This window comes from Cyprinodon tularosa, unplaced genomic scaffold, assembly GCF_016077235.1.
Source record: "Cyprinodon tularosa strain WSP-4 unplaced genomic scaffold, ASM1607723v1 ctg19, whole genome shotgun sequence".
Taxonomy (NCBI): domain Eukaryota; kingdom Metazoa; phylum Chordata; class Actinopteri; order Cyprinodontiformes; family Cyprinodontidae; genus Cyprinodon; species Cyprinodon tularosa.
This window is the reverse complement of record NW_024038678.1, coordinates 2,645,555-2,663,779: the sequence shown is the minus strand read 5'-3', so window position 1 is coordinate 2,663,779 and position 18,225 is coordinate 2,645,555. Positions and strand designations below refer to the sequence as shown.

The 18,225-nt window shown below is 37.6% G+C and overlaps 1 protein-coding gene across 3 annotated transcripts; it reads right to left on the bottom strand.

Annotated features, from left to right (window-relative positions):
* Positions 1-147: 147 nt before the first annotated feature.
* Positions 148-16,946, bottom strand: galnt6 (UDP-N-acetyl-alpha-D-galactosamine:polypeptide N-acetylgalactosaminyltransferase 6 (GalNAc-T6)). Of its 3 annotated transcripts, none has more exons than XM_038283013.1 (12): positions 16,782-16,946; positions 15,735-15,877; positions 15,091-15,596; positions 14,460-14,632; positions 9,010-9,159; positions 5,929-6,163; positions 5,731-5,848; positions 5,441-5,641; positions 2,710-2,841; positions 2,522-2,623; positions 2,268-2,426; positions 148-924 (listed from the first exon to the last, which is right to left on the bottom strand). In XM_038283013.1, the coding sequence occupies exons 3-12, from the start codon at positions 15,567-15,569 to the stop codon at positions 811-813; spliced, it is 1,863 nt and encodes a 620-aa protein (XP_038138941.1). In that variant the 5' UTR covers positions 15,570-15,596; positions 15,735-15,877; positions 16,782-16,946; the 3' UTR covers positions 148-810. The 3 variants fall into 3 exon arrangements, with proteins under 3 accessions (XP_038138941.1, XP_038138940.1, XP_038138939.1); XM_038283012.1 differs by having other exon boundaries at positions 15,787-15,877; XM_038283011.1 differs by lacking the exon at positions 15,735-15,877.
* Positions 16,947-18,225: the final 1,279 nt, after the last annotated feature.

The following is an 18,225-nucleotide window of genomic DNA, read 5'->3' as shown; positions in this document are numbered from 1 at the left end:
TTGTAGGACAAAACAGAAGCATATTAGTGGATGTTTTCGATCTTTAAAGCCGCTCCCCAGACAAACATTCAGCAGCCATAAGTGAATCCTTCAGATTAAGGATAGCTGTGGAAACATCTAATCAGAATACAAAGAGATTCACGTCACTGAAGATTTAACTCTCGGTTTAATAATTGTAGTATTCATATAAACATGCATCCTTCAGTATATAAAATAGACAATATTTTACCTATTTTTACTTCATCCAAGTAAAGTAAACATTTTACAGACCATTTTCACTAGCAAGACTTTTTGAATTTTTTTTCTAGATGGCTAAAGTGAAAATGATTTATCACTAAAAATAAAAATGCTATTTATAAAACTAAAAATTTTAAAAAATATCTTAATGTCTCATCTTTTTGTAATATAACATTTTCACAGTCATCTGATCAAATAAGAATTACATTAATGTCCATTATTTTCCATCTGAGCGTAAAACAAATGAATTGAAGTGATTGCAGCTCACAGCCATCACCAAGTTCACACGTCAAAAGTTCCCCCAACCAGAGTAATAAGAGTTTCCTGAGTTCCATCCATAAATAAAATAACAATATTTAAACACAGTTAAAGGTTTCCTTTTTTTTCTTCCTCTAAATCAGAAATCGTCTTTAGATTGTCCTCCATTTTCTTCTGCTCATCAGTAATGCCACTCGCCCAAAGCTTTTCAGCGCATCTTTCTGGCTCTGTAGTGCTTCAGGTCCAAGCTGCTCAGTCTGATAACAGGGATGGGACACAAATATCCAGAGATCAACTGAAGAGGAGACTGGGAGGTCAGCTGAAACTCCAGTGCTGGAAGGGATCTGCAGGATTACAGGGGTCCATCTGAACCTTATCCCCTCTCAGTTGTAAACATTTCCCACCACTTGGATTCTTCAGAAGACCTTCCTGAAAGAATCAGAATCAGAGAAAGCGTTAACTGTTTACATATTTTTCAGTATACGAGCATTTGAAAAACTACATTTATTGATGACATACAAAATCAGCAAATATTCAAAAGTAAAAAAATAAATAAATAAAAAAATCCACCACACATTTGATGCTACATGTAATGATTCTAGTTAAAAGGTATTGTGGAGGATTTTTCAGGAATTTTTTAAAAGGCCCGTCTTCTCCTCAAAAAAATATGCGTTCGAGAGCATGCACAAACCCATTTCTCGTCGTGGACGCTCTCTTTAAAAGTTTCTCTTCTCATAGCTAATACAAGCTTACTGTGTCAGAACGTCCGCCCTAACCCCTAAATCACTAACAAATAGCACAATAGCGAACTCAGTTAAGTTATCATTCAGACGGATGATCACTACTTTTTGCTCTCCATTGGTCATGTAACTCCTCCTCCACTGCACGGTGCCTGCGCCATCTTTGCCATTTGTCATCGTTGTTGTGTAGCGACAGCCTATGGTGCCAGCGGGCCGCTTTGACAGCGAATTCCATACTTGCAACAAGAGCTCTTCGCGCAAAGCATTTCGGGATACATCTGCCTCTTCGGAGGCTTTTTTTTTCTTCTTATACACTTCGTAGACACTTTTTCTCTTATGACCCTCTGTCATTTTCACAGAACCGCATTGAAAAAGGTGAGCTTCAATGACTGGCTGAAACCAAAGCTCACCACATATATACGCCTGAAAATGCGAATGCTTAGAAAAGGATAGCTAAAGGGTCGAGCACGTGCGATGGCCTTACGTAAACATAGATTATCCGATGATTAAACTATGAAAACGAGCTTTACAACTTTCTACAAAAAAAGAGATCCAACAACTAATTTTACTGATCTTAGAAAATATAAAATGTAATGCCAGCTTTAACTGTATTTTGACTTGTAGTGGATAATTAAAAATTTTGTCATGAGGCATTCACCAAAAAGCCTACTTGACTTGATTAGTCATAATTAGGCTGAGTCAAATCACATCTGGACAACTCAAACCGTTTTTGTACAAAATACTGCAAGTATAATAGTATTCCAATATTATGAAAATTACTGTTTAAACGTAGTGGAAATTGACCTGCTTCTAGCCATACCCATAGCGGCATAAATGAGAGTATATTATTTCAAAACAATGTGAAGAAATTGGGTAATAATAGGTCTAAGATATTAAAGCTTCATTTGAGTTTTCTTATTCTTAAAAAGAAAAGAAAGCAGAAATATTTATTACTGCTCTGAGGGACAAGTATAGTTGTATCCATCTGGAATGAGATAAGGGGAACTTGCCCAGTTGTGAAGTCTATCTCACCTCTGTAAAGATCCACTCTTGCTGTGGTGACAAACTGGTACCCCTCCCCTTTAGCTGGCACTGCTCAATCTTCACTGGCTCTGATTGATCGTTGGCATGGAGACACAGCTGCTTTCCAATATTGTGACGCAACTCCTTGTGGGATGAGTACTCAAAGTACTAAAAGCACAATCATTTAATTAGAACCAAATAAAATGGACAATATCCAGTCATCAAATGCTTCATTTCCTGCTGGTAAATCAGAGTTATTGTACCTGGTTTCCTCCCATGTTGTGACACGGGTACATGATCACAGCTTTACCTCCCTGGTTGTTCTCTCCGACATCCAGGCAGGTTCTAGATCCTGAGTTTCTGATCTAAAGCAGCCATCGTCACACAATGAGAAGAGAGCAACACACCTAACAGTTACTTTTATCATTTAGTGATCAGAAAATTAACTCACAGCTCCAAATTTTTCTGGCTTTAGGTCAGGAATGAAGATCTCTGGGTAGATGGTGTTCAGGTACCAGGTGAAGTTCTTGCAGTGAAGCCTGTTCCTCAGCTCGAGGCGATCAGAGATGTCACCATATTTATTCTATAGAAACAAAAACATCTGTGCTCAATAGAGGTTGAAACAAAACACTAGAGTTCTGTTAAAAATATCTGCAGTCTGACATCACAAAGATTTGTCACAGATTCTAGTAGAAAGCAATCTACCATCTGCTGTACTAGTAAAGGTAGTAGAGTAACGAAGACTAACAGAGCCATCAGGCATGACATGCATGCTGCTGACTGAGTTAAACTGAGATGTCATTCCAAAGGTTGGTGTTCCAAATAACAGAGCGGGTTTATGCATTCAAGCAAGGCATTATGTGACAGAACTTGTTAAAATAAAAGCCTGGATTCAATTATAAAAACAGTAAATGTTCTTCATAGTGGTTATAGTACAGTCCCATACTACAGTCCCTGACAAAAATGATTTCTCCAGACACTTAAAAAAAAACAAACAGGGTACATAACAGAAAATGTGATTGGAGGAAGAACATATGAACAATTGTATAAAATGATTGAGTGGTCAGCTTAAATGAGCTCAAATGCTTTAAAAGGAAAGGCAAATAGAAATAGAAATAGAAAAAACGACACAGCTCCAGGGAGATAAAAGTGATTAGATCACTGTGAGTGCAGTAAGGATGCACTGATCCGATACCTGGATCGGATATCGGCTCCAACAATGAATAATTAGCTGGTTCAGAAATCAATTATTTGATACAAAAAAAAATAATAATATGTTTATCTTTGTGTTCATTTGTTACCTTTTTAACTAGGGTTGTTGAGGCTAAAGTCTTCATTCACATGGTAAGATATATAATTCACATATTCAGAAGTTGAATGGATTTGTATTGGCCGATACAATCAGCTTAGGTATCAGTATCAGATTGGAAAAACTAGAGTAAAGTATTCAAAAGAAATCTATGCAAAGTCTGGCTATCAGCAAGAAAACCCCATAGATGAAAATAAGGGTCCAAGATTTTATGAGTGATGGAAAATGCAATATTCTTATAGAGCCTCAATCTGCCAAGTCAGAAAACCCCTAACCCCTGGATTTAATGTACAGTACATTGAAGCATAGTGACACAGGCAGAGTCTTCTAAGGAGGACTCTTCTTGCTATAGTATTGCACATAAGTATCCCATACTAGCAATCATGGATCAGTTTCAAGCATCAAATACTTCAAGTGGTCCTGTGGCCTTTTACTGAACAGGAAACCCTCTCGAAATGGAAGTTTATAAATGTTGCGATACATTGTTGCAGAACACCAGAAGTACGTCCCTCTGATACGGACTGGATGAAAGACAGGTCTGTAGGGAACCAGACCGAACTGAAGGCCTTACCTCCACTGAACCAAAAACAGTAACTGCATCCTTCCCCCTCCTATCCATCTGATGCTTAATAAGTGCTCTGCTTGGGTGAACTATAGGTAGAATAGATAGTCATGTTGGTGTTTTTATTTGAAATAAGCTTTCTGATTCAACTGCTGATGGTTTAAGTGTTAACTGAATGCTAATGCCTAGTACAGACTGAACAAGTCACGTGTTAATGAAGCCAACTGCTACATCGTGAGCTAACCCTTTCTTTATTTTAGTTGAACCTGACCAAACCCAGAATTCCTGGGGCCAGCTAAGCTAACAGGTCTTTCACCCACATCATAGTTTAATACAATCCTGAGTCATTATTCATTTTTCACCATAAACTGAATAAAACTTCCCTGTTTTGACTGCAGTTCACATCTCTGTGTCAGGGTCCATTCACATTTCATCTGCTGCTATGATAAAGGACACTTTTAAATGCATTAGCCTTAAACCCCTCTTTCCCCTTTATTTCTTAATTTGCTTATTTTCAGTAGATTTTAGTGTTTTGCTTAGTTATTAGACATAATACTGTGTGATTGCAGCTAATAAAGCTGCCATTATATTCTAATCCTTGGTCATTTGTGTTAATTTTACACAGTGAACAAGTTATCACTCAGGCTGGATTCATTCTTCTTTCAGTAGCATCCGAATTAACAGAGACACATTTATTTGGTTGGTGATTAATAACGCTGCTAAGAGCCATAGCCTAAATTACTAAATTGGTGAATGACAACTGGAATTTTAACAGCTGGATTCAGGAGTCTAACCTTTTAGGAAAGGGGCTAAAACCCTGATCACTAAGCAAATTACAGTTATAATCATCCAACTGATAATAACTAGCTTTACCCTTGACTTGAATAAATATATAATAATTTCCAGTTCTTGTTATTTAATATATTCACAATCTTCTGGTAAGCTAAGTGGCACAACATACACTAAATGTTTGCAAGGAAAAATGCAAAGATTCAACAGCCCAGTAGTTTTTCTACTTTCTACAGAGTAATAACAAATTTGGTTAAGCTTGTTTCACATTTCGATTTTGAATAGAATGGGCAGTACCCTTGACACATTTGCATACATGGAAATAAAAGCCATCATAGGAATTCAGAGCTTTACTAACTGGTTTTCTTTAAACACACCACCGTTTTCAAAATGATAGAACATGTTGGAGCCATTTGATGCAACAGTATATATATATATATATATATATATATATATATATATATATATATATATAAATAATATATATATATATATAAAAATATAAAAAAAAAACAAACAGACCTCACTGGCCATCACTGCAGCGTTTTTGTTGCGGCGATAGAAGATCTTCTTAAAATCATCCATCCAGACTTCAGCCAGGCGCACCTGGTTGCGAGTGATGACCTCAGTGCCTTTAGGGAAGGTGTGTGGGCTTTTGGTGCGGAAAACATGGCCTACTACTGAACAAGGGATGATCTCCAGCTGACCCCCACACTGCCACACCTTCACACAGATAAATGTTAGGAGCAAATGTCAAAGAAACGTGTTAATCAATACTGGTCATGGTGGGGAAACAGAAAAGAGAGACTGACCCTGAAGGACATTTCAACATTTTCTCCACCCCAGATCTCCATCTTGTCATCATAAGTTCCAATGTGCTCAAAGTACTTCGCTGAGATTGAGAAAAGGCCTCCAGCAAAAGTAGGTGTTCTGAAAATTTCATGAGCAAATCCAAAGGCTTTAGCTCTTTAAATGATTCAGTTGAATATAAACAACATGATCCATCTTACTTTACAGGGTAGGTTTCATCCTTGCGGAGACTCCTTGCTTCTTCGGGTATCGGCTCCCAGCCAAAGGTCAAGCTCCAGTCAAAGTTACCTCGGTTGTATGCACGGTTGGTGGCCACAGGCTTGTTGAACTGAAAGGAGTTGAGGTCAATGGTGGTGATCTCTGGGCTGACTACAGCAGTGGGTTCTTCAACTATTCTGGCCAAGAGAGGCTCTAACCAACCATGAAAACACTCACCTAAAAATAAGAAGAGGAGAGAATGATTTCCGTTTTCTACAAAAGCTCTGCTGCACAAACCAACTTTCAGTTGTGGTCACAAACATATACATTCATCAACTTGAAGCTTTTTCCAGACATTGCCATAGCTTCTATAAAGGGGAGTGATGGCCTAGTGGTTAGAGCAGTGTGCTTGTGCTCTCAGAAGGTAAGCACCCAGTTCGATCCCAACAGCCTGCACTCTGGGTCCCTGAGCAAAACCCTTAACCCCAATCTGCTCCCTGGGCAGTGCACAATGGCAGCCCAATGATCCCCAAGGGGATTGGTTAAATGCAGAGGTAAATTTCTCCAGTGCCATTAAAGTTAAATTGTTATTATAACTTCATTAAACAAGAATTGGCTGCACAGGTTTGAATTTTTTGTGATTTTCTTTAACCCACAAGGGTCAAATTGATACATCAAGGCTCCAACATACAAGTACATCCCTTAATTTGTTGCTGAGAATCTGAAGCCGTTTAGCAGCCAATAGGATATTTTACCCTTCATCTACTCTGAAATAGTATTTGATCTTTTATATCTGGCTTCCTAAAACAAAGTAAAGTCTTATCTAAAATGGTTCATGTTAGGAATTTTCTCAAAGTTATAGTCACAGCTGGCTTCCCTAAACAGTTCTAAAACCAACTTCTATGAACGTTTGTTGGTTCAGTCGAGAGTTTAAAACGTATGAGCAAGAGATGAAAAAAAAAATCTGGCTCAAAAAAAATATTCAGCTAGATCGGTCTCCATTTTAACAAATACACATATGTGATTCATACATGCACAGGAAGAGATCCAAACATACACAGCATAATTCATGCAAGCACTAAAAAAATCCACACACACGAAGGACAAGATTCACAGATGCACAGAACGATTCACGCAAGCACAAAAAAAATCCACACATGCACAGAACAAGATTCACCAAAAGTATTTCTGGTCCATAAACAAGTATAAATTAAATTACAAAGTACCAGTGGTCTTTAAACTTCACTGCATTTGTGTGTGGATTTTTTTTTAAAACTCCCTTTACATGCCTCGATACATGAATGCATTTTTTTTTTTTTTTTTTTTACGGGATGTTTTGCAACCAATCCCAAAGCTCCCTTGTATAAGCCAGTCACAAGAAAGTACTCCATGTAGGATGACACCCCCAAATACCACATCCTTCGTATCCGCCCCGCTCTAGACAGCCTGCACAAAACAAAACCTACATCATCCATGGTTACTCCCGTTCTGCACCGCTGGTTTGGTTTGTTCTACTGTACCTCCAAACTCAGATAAGAAGTTTGTTTGGAACTTGTGAGAGGCGCTCTTGGAAGCTGTTGTGACTGGATTTGATGAAACTTTTAAGCCTCTAAGTAGAAAATAAATATTTTGATTGAGATGAGAAATCTGCTTCCTGGTATGTTGAGGTACCGATATCTGGTCCTAGTTTTTGGGAATATATATGAATTGTGCTCTAATTTGTAGTTAACGATCTGTCGTTAACACATTTTAATTTGACAAACAGGTTCTTCTCGCCGTTCTTTTTCCATTTGGCGCGATTGCAATTGCGGATCTTGACCTGGCCGGAGAAGGACGGAGAAGACATATGTGGACTGTGACATTTGAAGGAGTACCGGTGGATGTGGAACAGTTCTGATTAACATGTGTGCGCAAGTGCTCTGCCCAACATATCTAAGCGGGGCAGAACGGAGGGGAGTATGTGTGAATCGGAGGGTAAGTCATCCCACGTGGAGTACTTTCTTGTGATTGGCTTATACAAGGAAGCTTTGTGATTGGTGGCAAACCATTCCCTGTTTAAAAAAATGCATTTGTCTATCAAGGCACGTCAAGGGAGTCTCAAAAATGCACACAAATGCAGTGAATTTTAAAGACCAATTGTACCTTGTAATTTAATTTATAATTTTTTATGTAACAGAAATACTTTGGTGAATCTTGTTTTGTGCATGTATGGATCTTGTGTGCTTGCCTCAATCGTTCTTTGGTTCTGTGAGTCTTGTCCTTTGTGTGTGTGGATTTTTTTGTACTTGCGTGAATCCTGCTGTGCTTGTGTGGATCTTGTCCTGTGCATGTATGAATCACATATGTGTATTTGTTAAAATTGAGACTGATTTACCTCCATAAAAAAACAACATTTGGAGGAGTTAATGTGACCGTTCCATCTATCAAGCATGGATACAACACCATCAAATGGAGGGTGTGTTTTCCTTCCATAGGTTTTGGTTAATTGAACAAAATCAATTGGATAATGAAGAAAATTTCAATTTGGACAAACCTAGGTATTCAAACTGTGCAATGTTGCTAAACTCACAATCAAAACTGACAGGAGCAACATAATAGCAATTATCTGTGTCGGACTTGAACTGAACCTTATTCAAAATATGTGGAATATATTTACACATCGGCTCATAGTCAGGAGACCAAGCCTGAATGAACTCTACCAAAATAGAAGAGTCCTCAGTAAATACTTCCAAGCCAGAATTACAGCAGAAAGGAGGACGTTTTTAGTGGGTCGTACATGTTTATTCATTTAGAAGCAAATATTTTTGATTTCATATTAACATTATCAGTAAATACAAATTTTGCAACATGTTTTTTTTTTTTTTTTAAATCAGGAACTTTTGGTAAATAGATATTTTTTCATAAAATATTGCAGAGATTACATAAAAAAAAAACTTCAACAACTATATATAAATCAACACTGTTTTAGAGGTTCACTTAAATGCATTGTTGCTCTGTGTCTATTACTAGCATTTTAGGCAAACCAAGATCCTGTCTGCGACATGTGCATTACCGCTGACGGTTGTGTGTGACGTTTTCCTTACAGTGGGCATCAAGGAAGGTGAGCACCTCAGCTGTAGCTATGCTGGCTCCCAGCAGCCTGGCTGTGATGAGGCCCTTTCTCTCTGGCTGCCTGACGACACGAACAATCTTAAACTGCTCCACAAACTCCTCCAGCTTTGTCTTTAGGTGCTCTGTGGGATACAAAAACATGGGTCAGGGCAGCTCTTTCGGTAAAGCTCCAATGATGTAGTGATAAACAGAACTACAGAAAAGACGAAGCGACAAACCTCAAATCTATGCTCCATCTGTAAAACAACTCTGCCTCTTATATGACAGAAAACCTCATGGTGCAGGAGATGTAAAAGTCATACATTCATCAAGCTCATGCCAACAAAAGCAATGAAGTGGAAACTTCTCTGGTAAAAGTGGGTCAAACTTCCCCTCTCAAAGCTTTTGTGGCCACAATAAACGGCACCTAATTCTCAGTTTTAGGCTGTGTGAACGAAGCAGCCACAAGTCGAGAGCACTGCAAATGGCAGCTAAAAAGAGAAGTTGCTGTAAAGGAGGAAATGCGTGCATGAAGCGAAGAGGAAACACAATAGAGTGTTTTAGGCTCAGTTAATAAGACACTTATAAATACTTAACAGAGAAAAAAAAAAGAGCTATGAATGTGGCAGCAGGGCTGACCCTTTTTAATACATACTCATATACGTTTTATTAAATAAAACAAAATAGATCACATACGCTTAGTAGACATGGGAATTTGGTCAATGTTGATAAAAAGTAAAATCTGAATAATATAGAGAAGATTTAGACCATTTTGGAACCATCTTTCACTATAGGGCTTGTCTCTACCAGCTAAGCAGATATACAGCCTGAATATTTTGCCCATTCCTCTTAGCAGTTAATGAAATAACTATAAATAAAAAAAGATATAAATGCTTTTGATTTTTAGGGGTCGCAACAGAAAGTCACTACAAGTAGCAAGCTGACTTAGCAATGTTTTTACATCAGATGCCCTCCCTGATGCACCAAGATTCAAACCAGGGTTACGTGCATTGCAGTCAAAGTCTTCAAGTGCTTGCCCATGCAGAAATACAGAAATACATAGAGAAAAAGAATCACAAAAAGAAAATAACTACAGTAAAAAAAAAAAAAAAGAGCTAGAGAAAACAAATGAATGAACGAACAAACGAGAAAAGAAATGACCCAAATGGGGTCTGCATTATTTAGGCAAAGATTTAAATTTGTATCAAATACTTAACAGTGCAGTAAATTTAATTTAATCATCTATGGATTTTTCCTCTAAAGAACTTATTGTCAAATTGATAACTGTAAAATAGTGTGTACTTTGTAAGTCGCTTTGGACAAAAGCATCTGCTAAATGTATAAACAACATCAACAGCAAACCATTTCTGTCAAAAATTTAAGTTTTACAACAAGACTATTTTGTATAAAAGTTAAAGATGCTTTTGAAACATCTACTGATGCTCTTTAATTTGAATTAGCTGTGCACAGTATCAGTAAAACCCAAAGGCTCCTTGTTATGCCTCCAATGCCTGTGACACACACGTCTTTCTGCACACCACTTTTACTCTGGGTCCCGGTTATTTGCACAACACTGCCTATTTGCTAAAGAGTGACTAAGTTACTAAAATCCTGAGCAAACAGGATTCTCCATCACCTTTTACAACTTCAGAGGGCCAATAACTCTGTAGGAATTGGGAAGATAATGCTGTGGAATAATTTGCATATAACCAGATACTGGATGGATTTTCAATGTTTTTTTGGACCATTTGTGTTTTGCTAGTTTGTGAGCTGTCAAACATATAGGCTGTTAATGTGGGATGGAAACAAACCAACATGCTTGGTTGTAATTGAGCTGCAATACTTGAGATCAAATGTTTGCCTTGTTACCATTCAAAGATAATGGAAAACAGAGCAAGACACCAAAAAGTAGCACATTAAACTGATATTGAGCTGTTTGAGCTACAGCATTGGAAAGGGTAATGTGAGGCTCAAAGCATGACAGATTGGGGAGTGAATGGTGTAAATGATTATAATGGGATAAATGCAACATGTTTCCAATATAGCTATTATTCAGTAAAGACATACAGTTTTCTGCAGAAATATAAGGTGGCTCACTAACTGAGGAAGGATCTACAATACTAACTTTAGTTGAGTTAGTTGCAGATGCTTGAAAGGAAATATTATTTTGCAGTTTGCAGTGACAAATATTCAATATATGGGCCAGATTAGAGTTAGGACAAATATATTTATTCATGTTTTACCTATCCAAGGTCAAAATAAACAAATATGTGAAACAATAAGATCTTATTTATATTATGCAACACACTTTTGGTGAAGTGTAGATGCTATCTATAGCCTCTGCATCTTTAGCAGAAGATCTGTGCAGGATAAGACTATGTTTAACAAAACAACAGATTAAAGTAGAAAAAACAGGGGAAAAGGGAAGCTTTAGCCAACAATCCTCCTGAAAGGTGATAAAAAAAAAAATTACAGAAGAGGAAAAAAAAACAACAAAAAAAGAATCATACAGCAATCCTTCATTGTGGTTTATTTTCATAATTAAAACTCTGCTTGCAAAATGATACACTGGATGTTTCAAATCTAAGGAATTATAGTTCTCAAAGAACACACCTTTGCAGGTACTAAAAGCTTAGTGTGATACTTCAATAAAATCAGTTTATTGGGCTTTCAAAGACAGTAAAACCACACACCACATTCTCCATTATCACTTGGCAAACATGACAAGGTTGTGCCCAATTTAACTCGCTCAGTATTGTTGTGATCTCAAGTTTCCTTTTGCAAGGACAAATATTTTTTTCCCAATCAGAACTTTTTGTAGGAGAGTCCTACATTTCTGAAATATAGAGCTTACTCAAACATACAAGTGCAGCCTTTATTAAACATATTTTCATGCAGTCAGCTGAAACGCTTGAGTAACGTTAACATGTTTATTCCTTAATATGATTGTCTTTGTTTGTAATTCATTTCTGCAGCAAATTTCAAATTAGTCCAAGTAAAAGTTTGTAAGAAGGAAAAGCACATTAAAAATTTGTACTATTGCTTAAAATACTTTCAGGCATCCAGAGACAGCGCCCAGAGCAGCTCACGTGACCAAACAGACAGGAAGCGGCACTGCAATGTTACTGAACATTGTTGCGAAAAGTTAATGGTTGAGGGATATATTAGATTTTCAAGACTAACAAACCAAACCTGGCTTGCAACACAGTTTTAAAATGAAAACAGATTGCAATCTTTTTTTCTTTTCTTAAGACTTTGACCATTACATTGTGAAAGCAAGGGTTGCTGGTGATGCAGCTAAAAGATTAAATAGAATTTGATAAAACCACACATGTAATCCCAGGTGGTATAAGGACAGTATAAGGAGCTTAGATGGTTAGGGGTTTAATACAAATTATTCATAGTCTAACTAAGATCTTAATCTGATACTTTGAATAAGATTAGGCTATTCGTAACAGCCAGCGACAAATAGCTGGTAACATTTTTTTTATGCATCATGCTAAAATCATGATTGAACCTCATGACCTCAAAAAAGTTAAATAAAATTAAGGAGCAAGGACTAGGCAATATGACCAAAAAAATAAATAAACTAAAGACATATTCAAATCGTAGGCTTTTTCCTCCAAATCTGATTAATAATTTTTTTCCCCACTTAAGCTTTGTAATAAAAACAACTAATAAAATATATTGTCATCAAAAACTAGCTTTGATCCCTGCTTGGAGGTGACCTTAATTTAAAGGGCAAAAAAAATAAAAAATAAAGAATCTAACTGTGAAACATGCTTGTAAAATAATCCTCTTTAGAAGATTTGAGCATCTTAAAATCACTTGCAAACGTATTTGCAATCCAGCAGAGAGCATGTGCTTCTTCATCAATATACAGATCATATTGTAATGACCAAATTGCACAAATTATTGGTAGAGGATATTCAAATATAAACAATTATGTGAAAAGTGATTTACCGAATCTCAAACTGTTCTTTTGCCATCCTAACGTCTGGAAGTACATTCAAACTGTTCTGTGGTTATTGTGGCCAGAGGGGGCATTGGTATAATGACAGACCATTGAGAGATTCTGTTCACAATAAATATATTTGGACAGTACAGTACAGAAGAATAATATTACTAAAGGAAGAAAAAAAGCAAATGCATTGGGCAATTGTAATATATATTAAAGCAAAACACAAAAATGACTGTAAAAGTATTGTAGAAAGAACCACATATGCACCATTAAGACACATGGGGGTTGGTCGTGTGGAGGGTGTACATAACCTATTCCTTGAAAAAAAATTTTTTTTTTATTATTTTTGATTCACAATGCATGGTTACGTTTTATATGTTTGCATTTGTTTTGACACATCAAAACCTTGGTGATGTAGCTATTAACAAGATAAACTTTTTCATGTTTCCTTTTTTTATATTCAGGTATTTTCATCTTTTGATTTCTTACTTTTGAAGCAAGACTTTGAGAAAAGCTACCTGTGTAAACTGTTCTATGAATATTAGTTAGACATAATTAATTTTAAAATAATTTCCATTATAACTCCCAACTAGTTGGCTTAGACTCTTATATTTTTTCTACTATTACTCTTAACTGGCAACTGCTCATTTAATGGGGAGGAAACAATCTGGTTTGCACCTCTTGATATTTGCCCAGCAATCATTTTAGATCACCTGCAACATGCCCACACACTGCACATAATAAAAAAAGTAAAAAAAAAAAAAAAAAAAAACAAACATGCAAATTAGCACCCATTATTCTGAATCAGCTAATGATAACACACAGTGAGTTAGTTTATAAGTAATGAGGATAAACTGGAGAACAAAAATAGATAAACTGACGTAACTTTGAGCTAAGGAAGCTTAAGGAGTGGATTGGTAGAGTTAGGGTTAACCCTAACCGTTAAAAAAATAAAATAAAAAATCCCGATTTTAAAAAAATATAATCTTTATACAAATAAAATGTCTTCATCAATAAAACTGATTAAGGCCAATCCGAGAATGTTAAAGAGAAGACTTTACTTGTCCTCCTAAAGTGGTTAGTTAATGTAAAAATTATGCAAAAGGCCTTCATGTAAATAATGCAAAACAGAGACACCAAGTGATCCTCCTTTAAACAAACTGCCAGCAAAAGGCCAGTTTGAACTCGATTTAAAACGTTAAATAGGTGTAACACATTCTAATGCCGTTTCCATCAGTGGCTGCCCAAAAGCTGCATCTATCTGATAAGATCGTCTTCTAAATGACATTGCAAGTTTCTGTCCTGCTGTGGATCACAGCTGCTTAAAATGTTGAAATCTGAGAAGGGGAATAAATCATTGACTGAGGTGCAGATGTGGACTACAAATGTGAATTTGCACAGTGGCTTTACTGTGGCACTCATGCTAACATTTACTTTATCCTACATTCCTTTTTCCTTGTCTTCAAAGTCTTTAGGTATTACCTGCAGTACTGGCGTCATCAACCAATATGATCTCCTTCAGCATGATGGCGGGAGACGTATGAAGAACACTGTAGACTGTCCTCAGGAGCGTAGACCAAGCCTCATTGTGGAAGACAATGATGACACTGGTGGTAGGCAGAGGAGGGCAGCGAGGAAATTTCCTGTCCACACACCTAAGGAATGAACAAGAGGCATATCTGTTGAAATGAAAGTCATACAAGGCCTCAGACAGCAACACATAGGAGAACATTGTTTCCTGATAACAAAGGTGACCACGGTTACTTTAAAATATAACAGTGAGCTTTACCTATCACTCAACAGGAAAATGTTTCTGCTCAAAAGTAAAATTAAAATGTAATGTCTTGCAGTCAGAGAGTGTGGGTGTTATCATGGCTACAAATGGGAGTGTTTACTTTGACATGTCAGTCTCTGTTATTGCATATCATGGAGATTAGTTACTCAGGCTCTGTAAGCCCTTGAAGTCATTAAGGAAAGTTGTGAAAACGCATGTAAATCATTGACCTGTTTGAGGAAGGCTTCTGAGTCACAGGTGGTATCCTCCCATGCCAACATGTCAACATCCTTGTTGGAACCACAGCAATTACTTCAGATATTAAAGGCTTCCACTTACTCTGGAGGTCTTGTGTCATCTCCAAGACTGCGGCTAAGCGAGATCCGGTCACTGGCGAATTGGTTAAAGCAATGCCTCGTCATACCCTCCTCCTTTTCCTTCTGCTCCTCAGGAGTCATATTATCCTTCACAAACCCTCTCCCATCAGCCCCGGGGCTTTGAGGGTCCTGCGGCGGCCTCTCCAGATGAGGTTTGAGTTCAGACCGAGTGTAAAATCCAGAGGGGCATTTAGCGTCTTCTGTGGGCAGTGCCTGCACAGGTGGTGGCTGTGGAGCTCCGATCTGGAAGCCAATGTTTTTCACTGCCTTTCGCACCATGACCATCACTTCGTCCCGTTTGTTGGCCAGGTCTTGTAGCCAGGGGTCTCCAGTATTTGAGGAACCAACATCCCTGTGGAGGACCACCAGGACCACCATAAAAAGAGTTCCGCCAAGGAGGACCAGCTTTAGAGGAGACAAACGGCGGCGTAGGAGACGCATGTTTCTCGACAGGTGATTCCTTGGAGGCTGTGAAGCAGAAAAAGCACAGAAATTCTCTTGAGTTTGCCTCCTTGGCAACTATTAAAGGCCACCACTTACACACGGCTTCAAGAACATGCTCTCCTGTTACCATTCCCTACTTTTACCTGGTATACTTTCACTAACCTCTCTTTGTATAAAACCAAAGACATCAAGCCGGAGAGAAAACACCTCATACCGGTTTTGTGCGTCTCAGAGCAGCTGATGATCCAGCCGACCCTGTTCCTCCACTCTCTTGGCCTCTTCAGGAAAGAGTCCCACAGGGTGAGCTGAGACAGCAGGGAGGCGATGAGAGTGAACAAACACGCCACACCTCTCAACAAACACCTGAACTCACCTTCTGTGAGGCCACAGCCTGCCAAGACCCACGTGGCATTAGATGGGACTCACCCTAAGGCTCCCACACCAGTTAATATGTGACACACACACACATCATTTTTGATCTCATGAGGCAAATCCACCTCATCGCTAATGACCAGTTGTCATTTGTAACAGGAACTAAGATCTGCTACGTGGAGCGTGACATAACTTCTACCAGTACAATAGGAACCTGTTTCTTGCTCAGTGAAACAGGATATATCACTACAAAGTAGGACATCTGGATGTCCTTTGGTGATCACTATCCAAAAGGAGACTGACTCTTACTTGGTCATGATTAATTTAATATATAATTAGGCCAGCTGGCTTTACATTGAACACTCCAGTGTTGAAGAAGAGTCAAACTTAAGTCCAATCCGAGCTTCCTCAAGGAGCAGAGATTGTTTTTACAATTCAATTTCTAAATTAAACCACACGTATGCCTGCTAATATATACTTTAATGATGCATTGGACATAATTTAAATACTTTTTTTTCCAGGAACTAAGCAGCGTTTTTAAATAATCTGCAAAAGGGGAAAAATGTGCTTCAATAGATTCTAAAAACAGATATAAAAATGCAGACTGTCAGATTTGACCGCTCCACAAGTAAAATGAAAGAGGAAGAGTTGGTTGATAAGTTCAGTTTCACTGACGGAACTTTAAAAGCATATATTATCACCTCGTTTTCTCAAGCTTTTCTGACACGATAGTAAAAAGTTCAGGAAGAGAACTCGGGCTTTGCCATCAATCTATGACTTTCAGTTACATTTACATTTATGAATAAAAAACAACCCAGAAAAAGTGTCCCCACTCACCGTGAAGTGAAGGAAACTGTTCACTCCTGCCTTCTCAGCTTTACGAGGTTTCTTCAAATTGTGCGTAAAGCTGTCAGATCAGCCACGTTTCTGTTCACCGACTTTGTAGATGACAGCAAATAGCCTCGTCTGTTGTTTCCAACCCATGAACAGGTGCCATTTTTAATAATTAGATGAAGTGAGTCCCCTGCTGGCGGAGCGCGTCCCGATCTGCGCTGCGCCCTGTGCCATGAGGCGCAACATAGTTAATTGATTATTGTGAAAATCTTTTTTTTTTTATTACTGATATTTTAAACTTATAATTTTTGGAAGAGCCAATTATATACTTCAAACTTTTTCTCTTTATTTCTTTATTTATTTTTATCTGAATAAATTCATTTTAGAGATGATTAAACTTAGTTTCTCTTTTAATGTAGGCCTAAGTTAAACCAGCAAAATGAATAATAAAAGTTGATGAAAATAAGAAGCAGTGTAAAGTGGACAGCTTCAAAAGGTTGAATCATAAAAGCCCATTAGAGTGCAGCCACTGGCGGTTCTAGACCAAATGTACCAGGGGGCCAGGAGGGGGCCAGCGTGTTTTCATGGGGGCCCAGAAAAGCATGAAATAAAACACAGTGCAAGGGGGTCAAATATATAAATTTAACAGCATGAAGCGAAATTTCTATTCAATTAGATGGAAATTAAAATTATAAAATGTCTTATTAGATCAATATACATTTATAATTTTTAGAATTTAACGCATTTCTTACTTACTTTAAGCTGAAATAAAAATTTTCTAAAAAATCTTAATTAGAACAAAAAAAGATAAATTCAGCTTTTTTTCTTAAAAAAAACATTTAGCAGATGAAAACTATCTCAATACCACTAAAGCTATCACCTTATCATTTTTTAATAATTAGTAAAACAGAATTTGTAAAGAAAAAAAATTAATTGATCCAAAGGACCTATCAGTAAACATGTCTTTTCCAGTGCATATTATCATTGGAATTTCTTTGAGTATTATGTCTTCAGTACAGGGGCTATATAACAGGGGCCAGGACATGATCTACAGGGGAACTGGCCCCTATTGGCCCCTGTCTAGAACAGGCCATGAGTGCAGCATTCAAGCACATTAGCAGAAAATTGAGTGGAAGGAAGAAGTGAAAGCGAAGGATTGTGCAGCAATGATGGGATTGTGCAGAAAACTTCATTTAAAGTTCAGGGGATGTGGACGGCGGCTGGAGTAAGAGTTGGAAGAACAAGAACAACATACTGATGTATCGGTTTCATGGGCTACAGCTGGTACTTTCCTTGGGTTAGCTCCCTCCTATAACCACAGACTGAAGGTGAGTTTCCATAATCACGCTTTTCAATTAAAAGTTTTCACGCTTTGAGGAGGTGGTTTTTCAGTCGTATCAAATTTGTTTTATCTTATGAAACTGATTTGGAAACGCTCTTCGCATCA

Excerpts from the sequence above, each read along its gene's own strand:
- galnt6 (XM_038283013.1), bottom strand. The coding sequence starts at position 15,569 with ATGCGTCTCCTACGCCGCCGTTTGTCTCCTCTAAAGCTGGTCCTCCTT. Across the intron at positions 2,427-2,521 it reads ACAACATGGGAGGAAACCAG|TACTTTGAGTACTCATCCCA; the intron begins GTACAATAACTC and ends TTGTGCTTTTAG. Across the intron at positions 925-2,267 it reads AAGAGTGGATCTTTACAGAG|GAAGGTCTTCTGAAGAATCC; the intron begins GTGAGATAGACT and ends TGATTCTTTCAG.